This window comes from Pituophis catenifer, unplaced genomic scaffold, assembly GCF_029215685.1.
Source record: "Pituophis catenifer annectens isolate HBS135680 unplaced genomic scaffold, rPitCat1.0.hap2 SCAF_3, whole genome shotgun sequence".
Taxonomy (NCBI): domain Eukaryota; kingdom Metazoa; phylum Chordata; class Lepidosauria; order Squamata; family Colubridae; genus Pituophis; species Pituophis catenifer.
In genome coordinates, this window is record NW_027256883.1 from 39,402,760 (window position 1) to 39,424,134 (window position 21,375).

At 34.0% G+C, this 21,375-nt stretch overlaps 1 protein-coding gene across 2 annotated transcripts in view; it reads left to right on the plus strand.

The window, feature by feature from the left end:
* The window catches only part of ASPH (aspartate beta-hydroxylase), a 106,660-nt gene that overhangs the window by 41,770 nt on the left and 43,515 nt on the right, over positions 1–21,375 (plus strand). For both annotated transcript variants that reach the window (XM_070940523.1, XM_070940524.1), the window contains exons 4-14: positions 2,962–3,051; positions 5,160–5,234; positions 7,571–7,774; positions 8,327–8,377; positions 8,957–9,010; positions 9,946–9,993; positions 10,640–10,672; positions 13,110–13,142; positions 14,523–14,567; positions 16,449–16,502; positions 17,130–17,174. In XM_070940523.1, coding sequence (XP_070796624.1) covers positions 2,962–3,051; positions 5,160–5,234; positions 7,571–7,774; positions 8,327–8,377; positions 8,957–9,010; positions 9,946–9,993; positions 10,640–10,672; positions 13,110–13,142; positions 14,523–14,567; positions 16,449–16,502; positions 17,130–17,174 — 732 coding nt within the window. The remainder of the gene's footprint in view (positions 1–2,961; positions 3,052–5,159; positions 5,235–7,570; positions 7,775–8,326; positions 8,378–8,956; positions 9,011–9,945; positions 9,994–10,639; positions 10,673–13,109; positions 13,143–14,522; positions 14,568–16,448; positions 16,503–17,129; positions 17,175–21,375) is intronic.

The following is a 21,375-nucleotide window of genomic DNA, read 5'->3' on the forward strand; positions in this document are numbered from 1 at the left end:
CAAACATCCATCATATAAAGCATGGATTCAGTAACCTGTAATATTCCAGATGTTACTTATTTTTGGCTTCCAGCATCCCTCACTATTAAGTTATGTTGGCTGGGACTACTGGAATGCAATTTCTATAATAACTGGGATTCCATAGGTTGCTTTCCCTGTTACAGATTCATCACAATAAATAACCTCATTAGATTACATACTCCATAATATTTTCCATAATGAATTACTTAACTGTATCAAACACAAATGGTTTGAAAATATAAACCATGACAGTGAATTTAGAATGCATAAACGTAATCAAAATACTGATTTCAACTATCCTTTCACAATAATTTTTCCATAATGTTTGCTTCTTAGAAAACCAATTTGATTTTTTGGGGGAGAAAATTGAATTTTATGGTTGTATTACAGGGTTTTTTTTAAAAAAACCCAACAACTATTGAATAGAGTCATCATGTGCAAAAAGTAATTACTGACTTTTTAGAATTCCTTTCAACCAAGAAAAGCCTACAGAAAAAAGATGTACTTCAGAAACATACCATATATGAAAAAAATAACGAAGATACCCAGGCCGCATTTCTGAAGCACTTTAAATGGTTAGTTAACATTTTGAACATGAAGATAAAGCAGGTGTTTTCATAATGGCTTTGAACTTATGCCTTGAATTTGCAATGCATAAATTATTATATTTTAAGTGATGATGTGAAAAATAGTAACTACATTTTTGCAATTTAGAAAAGAATGGAATATTTTACTTTTTATTTTGAGAAAGTAGCTTTAGTGATTTATCTAAAAATATTGAAAAATATTGTAAGGGGGTGTGCTTGAAGAATGCATTTACAGTACGTAATAGTATTAATCTAGTTGTTTGATACAAATTCTTAAATGAAAATATTAACTTTGAAATAGAGGAAGATAAGGGGGAACAAAATGAATAATATACAACCACAACTATCTTAGTATTTCTGTCATACTATATTTTTTGCAGTTAAATAAGAGATAGAAAAGATTTTCACAATACAGAAACCTCTTTGAAAATTTAAGAACATGTGGTGTACATGAACCAGTGGTGATGCCATTTGTCATGGAAAAGAAAGGTTATATAACATTGTCAGAAAACATTTAGGAATAGCAATCATTTCTTCAAAATATATTTTCAAAAGGCATTTTTGCCTGGCCACCAGCAAAGATCTATAGACACTGTACTCTATAATAAATGGAAGGCACCCAGTTGCTTAGATGTGTAGACAGTCCATGGAGTCTCGCTGTAAATATTTTTAATTCATTTTTGAAGAATTTAAAGAGTTTGAAATGAATTTTTACTTTTATGACATGTTATTCTACATTTATATTGTAATGTAGTACACTGAAAATAATTCATATCCTAAAAGGAAATAAGGTAATGAAACCTGTTCCTGTCACTTATGCATATTCAGTTTGTTTATTTGAAGAGATGAAATTCAATAAAAACATTTGAGCAGAAGAATTGTTCAATTCCTTTTTATTCAGTGTTAGAATATTTAGTTACAAATCGGCTATCTAAGAAATACTCTCAATACAGAGAGTTCTGGCTTAATAGTGGTAATTAGGAATGGCAGCTCATTAAGTGAAACATGTGACTGTTGACGTACAGTAAAAGTTGTGGCAGTTCCAGTTAACGTTATACAAATCCTGCATAATGGTTAAGCGCAGCTATGTGTGATCGCTGTTTGCAACGTCCTGCTGATGAGGGGGTCCTTGGTGCTTTCTGAGTTTGGTTGTTTTCTTGTGGATGTTTCATTACCCATACTAGGTAACATCATCATCAGCATGATGATGACACGTCCACAAGAAAACAACCAAGCTCTGAGCACCAAGGACCTCTTATTTCAACCCTGAGCTACAAATATTCTCCTTACTGACTCTGCTGGTTTCCTCATTGACTTTGCCTACTGGAAGTTGGTGGTGAAGGTTGCAAATGTAAAAATGGGATGCTGCAGTATTTGTAAGTTGGTTGTCAGCAGTTGGCAGTTACCACAAGGATGCTGCAATGGCAATAATTATGAGGATAGGTTGTAAATCTTCCGGTCCAGAATTGTTGTAATTTTGAACCAATTGCTGAATATGTGGTCATAAACTACTTGCAATAATTTAAGATAAAAGATAGTCTAGCTTACTGCACATTGGGAATTTGTTATATATGGGAACATTGAAAATTTAGCTATTTCTCTTTTCTGTCTAACTATAGAAGTACAGTATATAATCATTCTTTGTGCTATGTACATAGCTCCTTTTTGTCTGTATTTCTTGCTGCTGGGTGTGCAGTATGAATATAACTCATCATCTCCAATGCTCAAGAAACCTCAGGAATTATTTTGTTAAGTGAAGTAAAGGATTTTTTTCTATTCACTTCCAGCAGGTTGAAGTCTACTTTAAGATCCTTTAATCTATTGCATTTTATTCATCAGTGAATAAGAGGGACAGAGCTGGAAAATGTTGGGAGTAACAAATTCAAGATTGTACTAAATAAGTTGTACGGTTGATATTTGATCTCATAAAATCATGCACACACATAGACATAATTTTAAAGAGATTTCCATGAGACAGTGGTCTTTTAATGTCTCTCATTGTATTCTAGGCATCTATACTAGAAATCAGTTTGGTAACATGATATACACAATGTTCAAAGGAAGTTGGGAATAAAGCCAGTGAATGCGTATACAGAGCAATTCCTTTTAAATAGTTGCTATAATGTTTTTTTAAAAATGTATTAAAATTTTTAAATGTAATCTTAAATTGAAGATGACATGACTTTCTGGAGGTGGTAAGTATTTTTCACCTGGTTTGGTGTCCCCATCTTAATTAATTAATTAAATGTCTACACCTCCCATCTCACCCTGGGTGGTTTGCTAATAATGATGCCTAATTGGATCAAAATCTTGATGCAGAGATTAAAGTTAACTTTATAACTAAACAATGCAGGACTTAAGGAAAGATCTGTCTCAGAACAGCCAATTCCAACAAGTGCGGAAGAGGTTATCCCACCTAAAGAAAAGCCACATGTGAAAACAGGTAAGCCCTTAATAATAGAAAACCTTCAGAACATGAGATCTGCAATCACATTTCACCACTATTGCAAAATTACAACATTTATTCTGTGCTTCCTGTGAAGTTTTTCAGACCTTACAACATTATAGTTAATTTCTATTTAACATGCTCTTTGTTTTTACTGTTTTTTTTTTAAATAAAAGCAGTGAAGTAGGGTTTTTTTGCTGATTGATATAATCTTCAGAAATTATTCCAAAATCAATATTTCATAGAAATGAATTGTAAGTAAAATATAATGCCTATTTCAGATGCAAAATGGCAGCTACAGTTAGAGGAAATTGGCTAAGTGCATAACTATGCACTGTAAATTTATGCATAACTGTTAATTTAGTAGTTTAGTTAATAGTTATACATGAAATGATTGTAAATGAGTTTTTAAATAGATGCTTTGAAATATCAATAAAACATCCTACTTAAATTTATTAATATAGAGACATATACAAAGTACCACCATTGAAGAGATGGCCAGTTTAAAATTTGCTATTATTGTGGGTATGTTTCAGATATATTACATGAAGACAGTGATTTGCTGAAATTAATAAGCCAGGTTGAATGCAGAAATTTTGACTAATTGGTGAAATTGCAGAGATGAAAATGCTAGAATTATTTTCAAAAGCCACAAATTGCATAGCAAGAATATACAACTGTGAAGGTTCTGGCTTGGATAAGCACTCTGAGGCCTCATTGGTGGAGTTAAAAGGCAAGCCATCTTCCAATGTCCAGTCTGTTCATATTAGGAATGGCATTCTAGCAAATACTTGGACTAAAGCCATTTAAAGCTTTATAAAGTAACAACTAAAGAAAGCTTTGAAATAAATTGGCAACCATTGTAAATCACAAGGAAGAAAGGTGACTGATTTCATAGTTTTTGGAATTTCTAAGTAATTTTCAGGAAATCTCCATGTAAAAACATAGTAATCTACGTAACGTCACATTGCCATATTAGTATAGTGCTCATGGGATGCAGTAATTTGTTTGAAACACAAATTCTATTTTTACCTTTGGCCCCATACTGATACACTATTTTAATCCTGGAATCTGTTCACAGATCTTAAGGTTCCCTGTTGTCTTATCAAAGATAAACTATAATTAAGTATTTTGCTTGTAGGCTATGCTTGCTTATCCTCAGATATGTCAAAATACAACTTAGAAATGTATTAAGATAAAAATTTCAGGAGTACATTTTTACATTAGATAACAAATTCCATTTGAAGCCCTAAATATAGCAAAACTGCTTACACTATAAAATCGATGGATTGAGATCAGTTGCCTTATCCAATTTACTTTCTTTTCTTCACCTGAAGTTTTTTTATTATGATTTCTGTTTAATATATACATTTGCAAAATACATGAATTGGTAGCCAAATGCTTACATAAATAAAAATGTAGTATGTTACAAATATATATATATATATATATATATATATATATATATATATATATATATGTATATATGTATATATGTATATATGTATATATGTATATATGTATATATGTATATATGTATATATGTATATATATATTCTATTGTAGGTTAATAGCATTGAATAAAAAAAATTGTATCAGGAACACAATAAAAAAATATTTGTTGAAAAAGATTAAATATGTTTTCATTTTTTAAAAAAAATGCAAATGTTTTGCATTTTTTTAAAATTTGAAAATGATATCACATATAATCTTGCTTCAACTTATTTCAGGCTCTGGAAAAAGTTGAAGCAGGTGTAAATAGTGGTAGAAAAATCCAAACAGCAAGTTGTGTGGCTGTTTTGGGCTCAGATATATCATATGTGTCAGTTTTTAGTTTTCTCAGATCATTGGAAAAAGCTTTTAAGTATATTTAAAAAAGTTGTTAGAATGCTTTAAAAATAGTAAAATGAACCAGAAAGGCAACATCTGAAATGCCAGTGTAAAATATAGATTATGTAGTTGATAAAAACTGACAATTGCAAACTATTTTAAGGGTAAAAACATAATAATTTTTCTGTAGGTATTTATTTTCTATTTTCTGTTATTTCAAATTCTGTTCAGTAATTTGAACAGTAATTGTTGATTTATTTTCGAAACTTATGCAGAACATATACATGTTAAAACAGAACCTGAAGATGAAATTGAGGCCTTACTACATGAACTTCTTGACTCACAACCTGGTATGAATGTATCCTAGATTCATTTTTTTCCCAAATGTGTGGATTCTTCCTTTTTTTAAGAATAATAGTAAGCCACTACTTTGATCTGTGTAAGATAGTTTATAACATACCTTTCTGTTTATTTGTCTGTTGTTTTGACAATTATTTCTTTCTGAGATGGAAAAATGTGTTTGCACAGCATATAGAACTTTCCCATGATAAGAGTAAATGTTTCTGGTATAATCTATTCATACTTGGACTTCAGTAAGGCATTAGACAAAGTAGACCATAACCTACTTTTTGATAAAATAGAACAATGTGAGATGGAGAGCATCACTACCAGATGGATATGTAACTGGCTGATCAACTGCACTCAACATGTAGCCCTCAATGTAACTACATCTACATGGAGAGAAGCATGCAATGGGTTACCTCAAGGTTTTATCTTAGGCCCAGTACTCTTCAATATCTTCATAAACGATTTAGATAAGGGGATAGAAGGGGAGCTCATCAACTTTGCAAGTAACATCAAGCTGGGGGCAGTAGCCAACACTTTAGAAGATAGGCTTAAGTTCCAGAAGGATCTGTACAGAATTGAACACTGGGTCCTATCCAACAAAATGCAGTTCACTGATGAGAAAAGTAAGACTTTAAACTTAGATGAGAAAAATGAAATGCACAGGAATAGAATAGTTGGTACCTACCTCATCAGCAGTATCTCTCAGAAAAGGATCTAAGACTCCTAGTGGACAATTATTTAAGTATGAGCCAGCAATGTACTGCAACTGCCAAATATCCAGCGCAGTTCCAGGCTAGAGGGATAGAATCAAAATCACATGAAGTGTTAGTATTTTTATACTGCTTTGGTAAGGCCAGTCTTGGAGTACTGCATCCAGTTTTGGTCGTCATACTACAAAAAAGATGTTGAGACTCTACAAAGAGTGCATAGAAGAATACAGAGATGATTATGTGGCTGGAGGCTAAACCATATGATAAATGGTTTTAAGAACTGGGTATATCTAGCAATCTTCCAATATTTAAGAGGTTGTCACACCCGGGGGGGGGGGGGGGCAACGTATTATACAAAGCATCTGAGGGCAGGAAAAGAACTGTAAAGTGTTAGTACCAGTTTATAAAGCCTTGGTAAGGCCTACTTGGGATATTGCATCCAATCTTTCTCACCACAATATAAAAAGCATGTTGAGACTCTAGAAAGAGTGCAGCGAAGAGCAACAAAATGGTTAGGGGTTTGGAGGCTAAAACATGAAGAATGGTTGCAGGAATTGGGTATATCTAATTTAATGACAAGAAGGAGTAGGGGTGACATGATAGCAATTTTTCAATATCTAAGGGGCTGCCACAAAGAAGAGGGGTTCAACGTATTCTCCAAAGCAGAAAAGGCAGAACAAGAAGCAATGGATGGAACTAATCAAGGAGAGAACCAACACAGAAATTTTCTGATAGTGAGAACAATTAATCAGTGGAAAGGCTTGCCTCCAGAGGTTGTGGGTGCTCCATCACTGGAAGTTTTTAAGAAGAGATAGGACAGCCATTTATCTGCATTAGTTTAGGGTCTCCTGCTTGAGCAGGGGATTATACTAGAAACCTCCAATGTAGAATGGAATAGAATGATAACTTTGTCACTTTCAATGTACACTAATTGGCATACATTAAAATGAAATTTCATTGTATACAGCTCAGTCACCACTTCAATATACACTACATAAACATGACTAAATAAATAAATAAATAAATAAATAAATATTCACATATAATATATGACACAGAGAAACAACACAGTCTTGTTCAGATGTATATATGTACATGGCAAGAAAAACAGATCTTGCAAGTTTATCAGATGGATGGCATAGGGAACAAAGCTGTTACAGAATCTGGTAGTCCTGCTAGAAATAATTTGAATATCCATTCCAACTTCCCTTATTCTATTATTTTATAATAGACTTACCCGATAATGTGTGTGTGAATGGATGGATGGATGAATGAATGAATGAATGAATGATTCACTAAGGTGCCAAAAATATTTAATTTTAATACCGTTTAATTTTGTAGCCAAGCACAGATTAAAGAAAAATATACACAAAAATATACAGACTAGTTTAATGATTTTTGTGGAGAACAAACTATATTTAAATCATATTTGTCCTGAAATATTAAAAATATTGAAAATTATATTGAAATACTGAAAATTGTAAGGTTTACAAACTTAAGCATCACTGTTTATGCTTTTTTATTAGGAAAGATGCAATTTCTATTACTGTTTTAAATGGATGTTTGATTTAATGAAATTAAAGCTGTTTACTGGAATTCAAAGTCATCTCTTTTTTTTTCCAAAAAAGAAAACGGTGAAATAGATGAAGAAAAAAGTGAAATACAAAAAGATGAAATAGATGAAGACCATGAAGAAACAGATTTTCAGGAGGAGGAAGAAAAAGAAGACAATAATGAAGTATCTGAAGAACCCACAACGGAACAGAGTTATGATAAAGAAATAGAAAATAAAATACCTGAAATATCAGAGAAATCAAGTTCTACCCAAGAAGGTATCTCAGTTGTGAAGAAAAATAAACATATTTCTTAGATATTTATATAGCATTTAATTTTCTGAACCAATTCAGAGAGGCATTGAGGGTTTTAATGTTTAATATGTATGTAGCTCAACAAACAAATGTATGTTTGTTGTAATCGTTCACTTAAACTCTTGTGATGCTGACTATGCTATAGTATTTTGTATAATAATTTACTAGTGGGGTGTGTGTGTGTGTGTATCTATGTATGTATATATTTATGTATGCATTAAGGCAACATATATATCCTTTTATATATCTTTTTTTCAGACTCTTATTTATTTATATATATCTTTTTTACAAACATACATACATGCATACATACTGTACATACATACATACGTACCATATTTTTCAGAGTATAAGACACTCTGGACTGTAAGAAGCACCTACCTTTTTGGGGGAGGAAAACAAGAAAATAAAACCTGCCTCTGCTTCCCAGCAATTAATTTAATTTAGTAAATTTCAAATTTCGCAGTATTTTCTGTAATCTTTGTATATATTTAAAAAGAAACATTTTACTTTCAGAACCTGCAAGTCACTACCAACCCAAGGATCAAGAAGAATATGACACTGATGGTATCTAATGTCTTTCATAATTTGATATAAGAGTTAGATATAAGATTGACTTATCTAAAATGTTTTAAATTAATAAATAAACAAATAACTTTATAGTGCCACAAAGTGACTAAGTACTGAATATGCAGGAACTGCAAATTATATTCAGCACTCTCAGTGAAATTTTTATATAGAAAAAAAAGTGAAACTAAAGGACCAAGGACTGCTGAATCTAAAGTTTTGATAAGAGTTTCAACAATTCAATTACAAGTTAAAATAAATTTACTTTATATTATTTTAAGTAAAATTGCTGACTGAGAAAAGGTTAATTAGTACGCTAGGAAAAGGCATACATGTATGGGCTAACTACAAAATTTTCAGTACTTGAATTTCACACATGCAAAATTGCTACTGTGAATACTAGTTGGAGGTTTGTAGAAGATTTTCTTCTGGGTCAAATACAGAATTCTTTCCTGTTACCTTATTTCTCTGAATTTTTTAACTATTGGCTTGAGATTTGTGGCAGCAGTATTAAGCATCCCTTGTCCTGGCAGTATATTAATGGCTTTTGTAATATAATATGGCATTCCTAATTTTCAGTTTTAAACGACTATTCTCACGTGGAAGAAGACACAAATGAGCCAGAAATCCAAGGTATGTCTGATTTATATTAATATAAAGGAAATATTTTTAATGATTTGTAAAAGTAAATCGTTAAAATTACATAATAGATTTGTCAATAAAAAGTTTTTACTATCCTTTAATTGTATAATCTGCATTTTCTGTTTGAATGATCAAGACTAATAACTATCTTGCTTATTTTGGGTCATAAAAGATAATGTTGATAGAAAAAGGTTACATCTACTTCTATCTAGAAACTGGAAATAAGACTTCTTTCTGAATTTAGAAAAAAACTTCCTTCAGTTGCATGCAATGATTTCAACATTTAATTTGCTTAGCTCCATCTTAAGAGGAAGAATAAAAAATTTCACACACACTCACAAACATGAATTGTATATTTGGAAAGAACACAGAAAAGAGAATTGTTCATGTTCCCAAGTATGTTCCTTGCTACTTTTAGTTTTAAGCCTGAAGAAGTGGAGTTAATTTTTCTTGACATATTCATCTTTGAAGGAACCAAAAGTTACTTCATGATGTTATAAAATTGTGATAAGTTTTGACTTCTTTGAAGAATGTGACTGAGCAGGAAAGAAAGCATATGCACTCAGTCTTTTAAGCTTCTCCTGGAGAGTCTGGTCATTTCCAGTTTTGTGAATCAAATGAAATTAGTAATGTGAAACTATGTATAAGTGTGTAGAATTGTATGTGGCAGTTGGGGAGAAAATGATTTTACATATTTAAACAAAGAATTGTAATTGCAATCAATATTGTAACATACTTCCTAGGTAGCAAGTACAAGTGAGGAACACATCTGGGAAAGAATAGTGGCTTTCATCCATTTAGGAATTAGTATGATACTTAAGGGTGTCATTATTTCCATTTTCATAACTACCTCTGAGACGATATACTTTCTGAACAAGATTACATAACATCATGTTTCTTACAGATCTTAATATTTTCATTTGCAGAATCTGGTCCAGAAAATACAGAACAATCTGACCATGTAGAAGAAGAAGGTATGTTTTTTCATACCAAACAAACAATGCCGTATTTTAAGTTTCTTTCAGTGAATGCTGGCTTACTTATGCGTTCCCAAAGTTTTGCCCATTTGAGTCTATATAAATTCTGTGGTTATGTGATGTTTACATAGACTTTTTCCAGCTGATTGGTGTCTTCTGCTCACGGAGATCTGTTTTGTTTGCTGAACACATGGGAGTGATGTAGAAAAACAATGATAGAGCGCTGAGTGGGTAGGAAAGAGCTGGCTCATCAAGTTTGCAAGACCTAATATGTCAGTGCAAATAAATTGCCATGCCAAACCAACCAGAAACAATGTTGTGGCCAAAGGTCTTGGTACCCTTCCACTTTTTCCCAAAGAATCCCAGTGTGCTGTGAAGTATGTTGAAACTGACACAAGGAAATGGCATTCACCATTTTTATTCCAGAGTTCATAGAGCAGATGCTTTGCTTTTACTATATTCTCATAAACACTGTTTAATAATTAATTATTATTTTATATATATTTATCTTAATTATAATAATAATTATTGTAACTAAGACGATATGTTTTTAACATATGATCTACTTGGTCTATAAGCAGAAAATTTTAATTCATAGAAAGTTGCCACTCAATGTTTAATTTTAAGATATCAATTTTTTTAGAATTAGAGAGAGAAGACTTCACTGAGAATACTGGTATGTAGATTCCTATTTGCTTACTGTGCATTAAATGTTTATGATATCTATATCTAATCTACTCAACATTTAATATAAATTGGCCAAGAAATATATTTAATAAATTCCAGTTTTCAAAAATAAGTAGAAGTACACTGACTTTCTCTTGTGTGATTTTATTCACATAGAAAAAAAAGTTTTTTTCTGAAAGTTTACAATTACAAGAAAATGTTATCAACATTTTTAGTCAATGATAGGAAGTGTTCTGTTGCTGTAATTCTAATAATTGTAAATTGTATGACACAGAACACTGATAACCAATTTCACACTTCTCTTCTGAAGTTCCAAACTCTCCACGAACATTTGGTGGGCATGGCCAACTCGACGTCACTCACTTTCATCAGTCACATGACAGCCCCCGAGCCACGCCTACCCAGCTGGTGATTAGGGCAGAGAACCGGTTGCTAAAAAACAATGGGAACCACAAAATCCTCCCTCTCTGTCTCCCCCAAATCTCTGTGTCTCTCTCTCCCCGTCTGTATATCTCTATGTGTTTTTCTCTCCCCCTCTCTTTGTATCTCTATGTCTCTCTCTCTCCCCCCTCTGTATCTATGTCTTTCCCCCCTCTGTATCTCTCTATGTGTCTCTCTCTCTCCCTCTCTCTGTATCTCTCTGTCTCTCTCCCCCCCTCTGTGTCTCTCTATCTCTCCCTCCCTGTATCTCTATGTGTCTCTCTTTCCCCCTCTCTCTGTATGTCTATTTCTCTTTCTCTCCCCCCTCTCTCTGTATCTCTCTGTCCCACCCTCTCTCTCTCTGTATTTCTCTATGTCTCTCTCTCCCTCTCTCTCTGTTTATCTCTGTCTCTGGCCTGGCCTCTTCTGCATCCCCCGCCATCGCCCGTACCTTTTCAGGCCAGGCCTTCGCAGCTCTCCACACCCCAGCAGAAACTTGGGGGGCCCCCTCCGTCCTCTCTACACAGATGTTCTCTGGGGGCTCGACGGGAAGACGTATAGCAGGGAAGGGAGGGAGGGGGTGCGGCGGGGGTTCGAGGCTGGTTTGGGGCTTCCCGCCTGAAGGAAGAAAGCGGCAAAGCCAGGAGCCACGCACACCCCACTGGACCCCTGCTGCGCAGTTCTCCTCCCCCACCTGCCAAGGGCAGGGGAATGATTAAATCCCCCACTCTTCCAGGTGAAACGAAGGAGGGCCGGCCATCCTTCCTCCTGCCTGTTTCCGCCCCCTGAAGCCTCCCCAGAGCCCCTTTTCTGCCAGAGGCCGAAATTTTTGTGTAGGCTCTGTGAACTGCCAGAGCGCCCACCTGGGAATCAAAGGCGGCGCTGGTCAAAGGCGACCCCGAGGCTCCAGTTGCCTCCATCTCCCGCTCACCGACCGCCTTCACATAGCGCCGGTTAGCGGCTGGTCTTTCTGACCTCGGGCCAGTGGTAGCGCTGGGCCAGGTGCGATTCGGATCAGGCGAGGGATGGAGGGTTCCCGCTCAGTGGACCCAGGCAGCCTCGTTGCCAGGTGTTCTTTGAAGGGAGCCCCGAGTGCGGCTGGCGAGGGGGATGGGCAGCAGCGGCAGGCGAGGCTAGTTCACGGGGTGGCCGGGGGAGGGGGAGGTCAGAGCCAGGCTCGGGCGGGCCCCGCCCAGCCCTAGAAGCGCTGGCTGCAAGGGCTTCCTGGCGGAGAGCTGGCTGCCTACCTACCGAGCCTGGTGGCAGAATATGGCCCTCGGGCGTCTCTGCCTTCCAAATGCGCAGTTTCTTGGAAGCAATATGGAGAGTCTAAATATAAGGAGCAGAAATCTGTTGAGCATAATCAGGGCTGGGAGGCTGCCATGTTGGTTTTACGTCCAGCAGATGGCGCTGTTTTTCAATGTTTGTCAATGTCTTTCAATGTTTTCCAATTTTTTTCATGTTTTTGCCTGTCACAGGTGTGACATGTATATAATATAGGTATATAAAAGCACGCCCATAGTCGAATGCAACATTGTGTCAAAATTTGAAAGTAATCGGTGAAGAACTTTTGGAGATGTGCGGTTATGTACAAACGGACATTTACATTTTTATTTATGTAGATTGCATGATGACTACATATGTGTATTTTCTATATCCTGTATGGAGTAGAAAATATAGGAAACATCCATTAATTAAGGATTCTTATGTGGATATATAAAATGAAATAAAACACATATATTAAATAAAAATATAAAATATATAAATATCTGATTTTGAATACATTGGTAAACAAGGACATACTGAATAATATCTCTCAAACATAACTACTTTTCAGGTAGAAATATAGTAATAATATACTTCAAACATTAGTAATACAATCAACTGAAAACTCTACCTATAGAGTGGTTTCAGCTATAGCTTCATACTTTTTAATATAAGCTATTTTCGTAAACGTTTTTATGTTTTCCTAAAACTTCCTCTGTTTTGTTACAATAAATCTACAGAAACAATTGATCATCCAGAAGAAATACATGGACGTAAGTATAAATTGGTCATTTTTATTTCTGAGGATTTTAGGGCAATTCATTATGAGGAAATATTTATTTTTAGCTTTCATTTCCTGGTTACTCCCACCACATTTTAAAGCAAAGATTCAAACAAGCAAAATAGGTAAAACTGACACGGGTGAGTATTATGTGTGGTCAAATACTTTCTGACGAGCAAGACCAAATGATACCTGGTTTGCAGGGCATTTGCTTCAGAAGAATAAAAAAAATCTAGATGGGGTTGTAATCATTTCACTGAAACGACACTTTTTTATGTATGTCAAGTGTGACATGTTTTTTTAAAAAGGGCCTTGAACCCACAGTTACAGCTGTCATTATGACACCATGATTAAGCATTTTGCATGTAATTATGATGCTCAGAACATATGGAATATATAGTTTGAGCAAGATGCTATTCCCTCATCTTTCCAAGTCAAAGTTCTAATCACCCTTGTGCTATGTGGAGCACTGTGTGGGCAATCTCAAATGCTCTTTATTCAAAGAAGCATTACAAAGAGCTAGTCTACTCACTACTTCTTCATTCATCAGCTCTGCTTTTAGTGGAGAATTCTTCCAGGTCACTATTTCTTCTCTGGAAGTCCAGCCTCATGAAATTGAATAGGTTGTATTTTCAAGTCAGCATGCATGGAATAGAGTTACACAAAAGAAATGAAGAATAAATGTTCCTTGAAAGTATTGGTGATTATTTCTAGTGAAAGAACATACAGTAGAACAGGAATAAACTAAAGATTTGGGGCATAGCACAAATCGCCATCCCATCCCTCCCTGGTCCCTAAAATTAAATGCTGTTGTACAAAAACAGTATTCTTTCTCTTACCAGCCGTAGTTGATTTCTCAAAGTGCTGAAATATTTGAGCACTTCGAGTTTAGAGAAATAGATGAAATGTTCCTTTTTTAAAGGATTGTTAAGTACACAGTATTAATACTCAGTATTAAACTGAATAAGCAACCTGACAGGCACTGGTTTTCCTACTGTTATTTGTTTAAACCAAACTGAGATGAAAATTATGGCCAAATTTAAATATATTTTACATATATTAATAAAATATATTTACATATATTAGTAAAAAGGAAAGCTATATTTTTATATTGTATTCTGTTATTTATAATGTTTTTAAATGCTATAACCTGACATGCACAGCTTTATATCAAATAAAGAAATATATGCAAATGTTATCACTAAGAGTATGGAAAAAGGTTTATTCATCGCGTTAGCCATTTTGGATGGCAAGGACATGACTTTATTCACCTCAGCAACAATCTTTAAAGAATCATTGTGGAAATATGCCTTATTGTGCCATATGAGTTTTCCATAATAATTTATTAATAGAGATGTGATTGTTTCCTTAGGTGATGCGGATGTTTCAGATGCTGTTACTGAACCTGTTCAATCAGGTATATATCCTAAGATAAATAGAATTGATAAAGAAATTATTCATTATTGTAAATATGTTGTTAAGTTCATTTATATGCATTTTATACAAACAATTTTGGAATAAACAATTGCAGTATTGCAAGAAAGCTTCACTGTATAATTTGGAACCAATGAAGATAGTCCTTGACTTACAACCATAATGGAGCCTGCCTACTGTAATCATCAATGGTGATAGTCATAAAGCAGATCATCACATGTCCGAGCCATTTATATTTATCTATTTATTCATTCATTCATTCAATTTCTATAGCCACTCATCTCAGTCAATGATTCTGGGCAGCTTACAATTCAAAAAACATGTTACAATTGAAATACTAAAAATATTTTAAAACAATGAAAATGAAATAAATACAGATAGTAGCCCAGATATTTGGCCAATTAGCAATATAGCCAGGAAATGGGGCCCTTAACACATTTAGCTCCCGAGCACGGGAACAGGTTTTTAGGTCTTACGAAAGACTAATAGATTTCATTCTAATCATCCCGAGTTCCGTAAAACAGGGACCACTGCACTTCAGTAACCTTTTTTTGGCTTTTACATTGACTTTTTTTGTGGCAATCGTTAAAACCACTCAGCATTGTCATTAAGTGAATGCACATCATTGAGAAAATGCATGGTCATTAAGAGGTCGTTATGGGGCAATTTTCCAAAAACAGGAAGTAAATACCAGGTTTTGGCAAAAACTTTATAAGTTGTGGTCTTATGTAACTGCACGATGCTGCAAACAACTGTAAATGTTGACAGTCAAGTGCCTGAAATGCAGTTGTATAATTACAGGGGGAGCAGTATGGGATTATTGTAACTGGGTTGTAAATATATTTTGGGGATTCATCATAACTCCAAATGGTTGCTAAGTGACCTATTGTAAATTAAGGACTACCTATAGAGATTTTTCACATTTTGACCAGTTTTAACCAAGTGTGGTTATTCCTCTGGAATTCATTGAAATTATTTCAATCACGTTTGTATATTCCTTGGCATTTATTTCTGTTTTATATGTTTGAATGTGTGTAAATAAGCATGGATTTTCCAATTATTATGTGTGAAGTCCTTGGGAATAGATTGGGAGTTAATTCTTGCTTGAGTGGGAAAGAGAGCATTATGAATTATCAGGAAAAACAGAGACAGCAAATGTATGCCTTCTGCAGCTCCGTGAATGAAGTAGGAGACAGAAAATTCAGTGTTTACTGAAAGCAGATTAGATACAAAATTGTGTTCTTTTTCTAACTATTTGACACAAGTCAGATTGTTGCAAACATTTAGCTCTGAGACCCAAGCTTTGATATGTCCAGGTAGTCTTTGAATTACACATTCATTTAGTGACCAAGTTACAATACCACTTTAAAAAGAGATTTATGACTGTTTTTCACACTTAACAACTGTTGCAGCATTCCCATAGTCACCTGATCAAAATTGGCCATTGACCTGTGTTTATGATCGTTGCAGTATTCTGGGGACATGTGATCATCTTTTGCAATCTTCTGATAAGCTAAATCAATGGGAAAGCCAGAGTCACTTAACAAGTGTGTTACTAACTTAACAATTTCCACCTGGCTCTAATCTTTTAGTTTCTGTTAATGTTAAAGATGATATGTGCCACTAGACGAGACACTATCTTGGTTGGAACCCCAATTGTATTCTATTTTGTATTTTATCACTATTTTTTATTTTGCTATACTCTATATAATTTGTTTAATCTATTCCTGATAATTCAGAATAAGGCTACATATACTGTAATAATTACTATACACCAGTTTCTTTTATTGAAATTACTGAGTCTATTTCAAGAAGCAAGTGTACATCATTTAAAAATACCATTTTTTTTTCAACTTGTTCATAGTACATGAGGAGGAACATACAGAAGAACATGTGGCTGCTCAACAACATGATACAGGTTAGTACAATATTTGTCCATTCAAACTAGTACTTTGTATATAATAGCACCAGTAACTAGATGTGACCAAAACTGCTGCAAAAATACGTAAATAAGTTTTCTGCTTTTATAGTTATACGGTATGAGCAGAATAATTTTATAATAATGTACATTTAAGTTACTTTTTATCAACAAAACGACACTACACTACACTAGAAATTGTCCATGAACAGTAAAATGCAGCCTAAATGTAATAGTAACACTTGGCAGTTGCCGATATAACTATTAAATATAGCAAGCTGTCTATGGATTGTTTCCTTTCTATGTAGGACTTTTATCCTACTTGAATAAACCCAATTTTGGCAGAATGTTACCCTTCTTTGCCATGTAAGGACTTTAAACATATTTGCACCATTTCATTTCTGAGAAAATATTGTTTTACCCTGTTTCCCCCAGAATAAGACATCCCCTGATAATAAACCCAGTCGGGCTTTTGAGTGCATGGCAATACCGCCAAGCGCTTATTTCAGGGTTCAAAAAAATAGACAGGGTCTTATTTTCAAGGAAACACGGTAGTAATCCTATAATGTTGTAATAACATCTGTAAGTGCGTGTCATAATAATTGACTAAAAATCTGTGAATTACAGAAGTTCCTGTTCGCACAGAAGATTATACAGAGGATGATGTAATTGGTAAGTTACCTCCTCAGATTCCTATCTTTAATTAAAAGTAACTTTCACACTGTGCTCATAAGACAGATTTTACATAAAGGTAGAAATAAAACTCATAAGCAAATTTGAGGTTTGTAGCCGAAGTTAAAAAGATAATGTTTTTTCTTGACAAATAAAGATTTGTCAATTTATTTTCTTCAAATGGAAAAAGCAATTAGAACAAGGCAATAATCAGGTTGATATTTTTATGTATTTCTAGCACTTTTTTCCTTTTTTATTCCTAAGAATTTTATATTTTTTTCATTGTATTTATTCAGGTTAGCAATTCAACATCTAATTTAATAACAGCATTTAATAAAACAGCTGATACATTTTTTACAATAATTGATTAGTCTTTAAATAATGGTATGGATAAAACCATGAAATTTGGATAAAGGAGGCCTGGCTTAAAGTCTTTGAATTGGATAAAAAATATATTAAAAATGAGATAAATATAAAGTAGGATCATAGATACCATTAAACAGAGAACCTACTGCAATAAAAAACACATGTCTGTAGAAGAATGTTAAGTTATGTTCATTATGGGGAGCTACTGATCTGCAATAGGAAATTTTCAAATCTTATTCCATAATGAATTTCTATTTTAATTTTCAAAATATATTCCTGGAAAGCACATAGTTATAAGGTGTTCTGTGAGGCCAGGAATTCAGTTTACTTCTTGATGTGGCATGTAATAGCCATATTTTATGAGAAGTGTAGAAAAATATACGGCATAACTTCTCCTATATTAGGAGAATATAGCATAACCTCTCCTATATTCACTACATTTTTCCATCATCATCTATGATATAGCAAAATCATCTCAAATCTTCTAGGTTTGTGGTTCCTGTTAATATGAATTCTAAGTAGTACTTGAATAAGAGGCAGACATGTGGTAGAGCAGTTTAATGTGTGTGGTCGCATGGATAATCACGGAATTCTTTCCTATAAATTTAGCCTACTGCTAGAAACTTGATTGCCAGGAAATAGGAACTGTATAATTCGCTTCCTCTAAACAACCATGTCAGTTTTGCATGTTCTTCAGGATTGGAAAATATAGTGAATTGAAATTCCAGAACCCCCTTTCATTATCTATATTTTTTTTCTCTATTTTTGAACTGTTTATCATTGAAAAGTATATATTATAAGTATTAAAAGTATATATTATAGATCTTCAAGAACTGAAGTGAAATTGCTGTTTAATCAGTTTTTTAATGCCGCATTTTTTTCATGTGAGAGAGGCAAATTATGGCTTACAGGGTGTCGGTTGGAGTTTTTTATGTGTAATTTAGATGTGTTTATTTATTGTCTTAAAAAAACTACAAAAGGAATTATTTAATAGCATTGTTTCTTTCAGTTTTAAAAATATTTTAATTTTATATGAGCAAATTGCATTGCATTTAATTTTAGCTAATATTCACACATAAATTTTAGTAGTAATAAGAATCTGGCAATTTTTATCCATCATAGTATGGCTTATTCATACTATTAAACAGTAATAGTTCAGTACAGGTAATGTTCTGTTTCAGGGTTGCTGATATACTCCACACACACACACACACACACACACACACACACACACACACACACACTATTCAAAGCTGGCACTGAATTTTAGACAGATAACAACAGTCAGCAATGTGAGTCAAATGCCTAAGAGAGCTTGCCTGAACAGTCCAAGAAACAATAACATAGACCAAATACATTCCAAGAGTCACAGGATGCCAAATTGGGTAATTAGTTGGTCCAGTGGTCAATGTCAGGAACAAAAAGCAAGAACTAGAAAGACAAACAAATGTCTCCAACGAAGATTGAGGCTAGCTAAATCTAGTTAACCAACTGTCTACAATTACACATGCCTTGCCCTTTTCTTAGTGAGAAGCCTCCTTGAGGAATGTTGCTCAGGTCACGTTAGGATTTGTATAGACCTGGGGCTTGAAGAGTGTGCCTCATCATCTGACTGTTCCAGTTGAACAGGAGATCCCTGTGGCTGATCAGCTTCCATTGAATCCTGACTTCCTGATTGTTAAGGCTGACCATCCTGAAGCACAGCCTCAGCAGGAGCAACATTGTCAGATGCCAAGTGAAAGTCAAACTTTGAATCATGGCTATATAAGAGTCCTCATTTAGTGATCACAGTTGGGTTAGGGCTGCTAAGCGAAATAGTCACTAAGTGGTCAATTATGTAGCCACAACTGTGCTTTCCTTTTCTCCACTTCCCTGCCCTTTGAAATGCTTCTCTCAGAAACAATGCTAGGATATCCACTTCAAAACTGACAAGACAATTTGTTTTACATTTTTTGCTTTTGTTTGCCTCCTAAACTTCCTGACCTTTTGGAATATTCATTCAGATGTTGGTATAATTAATAAGAAAGGAATAAATATTTGTATTTGACATTCAGTAGAGAAAAAGGTTTTTACAAGCAGGTACATGATGAGGAATACACCTTGAAAACAATGCACTATCACACTCAGCAAACAGCCAGTATATTCCCCATTGTTTGCCTGCTTATAATCTTGAAATCCCTTCCTCTCCAATCTTTCCACTCTGCAAAGAGGGAGGAAATGAATCAGATGCAAGAGAGTCTACAGAAATCACTTGTATTTTCTTCTCTGTCCCTTTCCACCAGCTAAAAAGATTTTGCATGTATATATAAATTCTTTGTTTGTGTATACCTATCTTCTTGTAATCAAGAGTGTTTATAGAAAATAGCTATTAGGGTGTTATTAGTGGCTTCAAACTATGAAGCTGAAGTTTATTATTTTATTATATTTATTGTTGTAAGTAAACTTAATTTTTTTAAATGTCTTGCTACGGATGTTCAATAACTATTGTATGGATTTACATATCTCTGATATGTAATAGAAAATGTTACCAATAGAAAATGTCCGAATTTTGTTGTAAAAGATGTTCCTTTTATGGGCTAGTCAGGAAAGCACAAAGTATTAATATATAATTAATATTATTAATTAATATTAATAAGTATTAATAAAATACCTATAGTATAGTATAGTTTATTGTCATTGCACATGGTACAACGAAATTAAATGCCATCTTCAGTGTACATTATAACTATAAAAATAAAAACACAAACATACGTCCTTTACATTCTGTATAATTGAAATTGAAAACCCGATATTGCACTATACCGTAGAATTCAATATGGTTATTGCCCTGGGATAGAAGCTGTTTTTCAGCCTATTTATCCTTGTTTTTATTGACCTGTACCGTCTGCCAGATGGTTAATAGTTCAAAAAAGGGTGCCCAGGATGAGATGGATCTTTAAGAATATATTAATTAATATAGGTATTTTAGGTATTCAGGTACACATGACTTAGTTTGCATTTTATAGCATAGTTCCTTCGTCCAATACAAGGGCTGAGGAATATATCAGGGATGGTTCTTCTTAGGATGCAGTCTGCTGGGACACATCTCTAGCTTGGCTATAGTGGGACTGGGATGTAAGACTAAACAACTGCTTGAATGAATCTTATCTTCTTAACTAGAGGTGAAGTTGAGTTGATGTGAAAGCTTTGTGGACAGCCCATAGAGTAATTGCTATGCATTTCAACAGTAGTTTTGGTGATACAGGTCCTTCTACTGTATCCTATTATGTTACAGTGGTCTGAATATGAATGTTTAGTTCAGTTGCAACTGACTTATATTTGAACATTAACTGGCACATGAATTTGTAGCTCCATTCTCATAATTTCTCTCAGAAGACCCCAGGAAATAAATTACTCATATTTCTGTGGTTTTGGTCTTGAGACATCCATAATGCTTCCATATCTGATCCTATCAATACCCTTGCACAGACATCTTATTTAATCCTGTATGTGTTTAATTCCTGCCATTCCCAGCATATTTGCTTTGACTCTTTCTTTTTGGCACAATTTTATGCCATTTGAAAATATATCTCTTTATATGAAATATTGACATGATGGAACAGAGGAGAATATAAGCAATTTTAGATTTCTTTTCTATTTAAACATTGGTTTGCCATTTTTTCTACCTTCATGTTCATGATTTGCATATTGGTAGCTGAAATAATACATTACGATTTGGAGATAAAGACTTAATTCCCATCTATTTGTTTTTAAGTTCATTATTCCTTCTGCCCTTCAGTATACATATAAACTATTTTTTCAAACATTCTGCCACAATGTATAAGATCAAAAAACT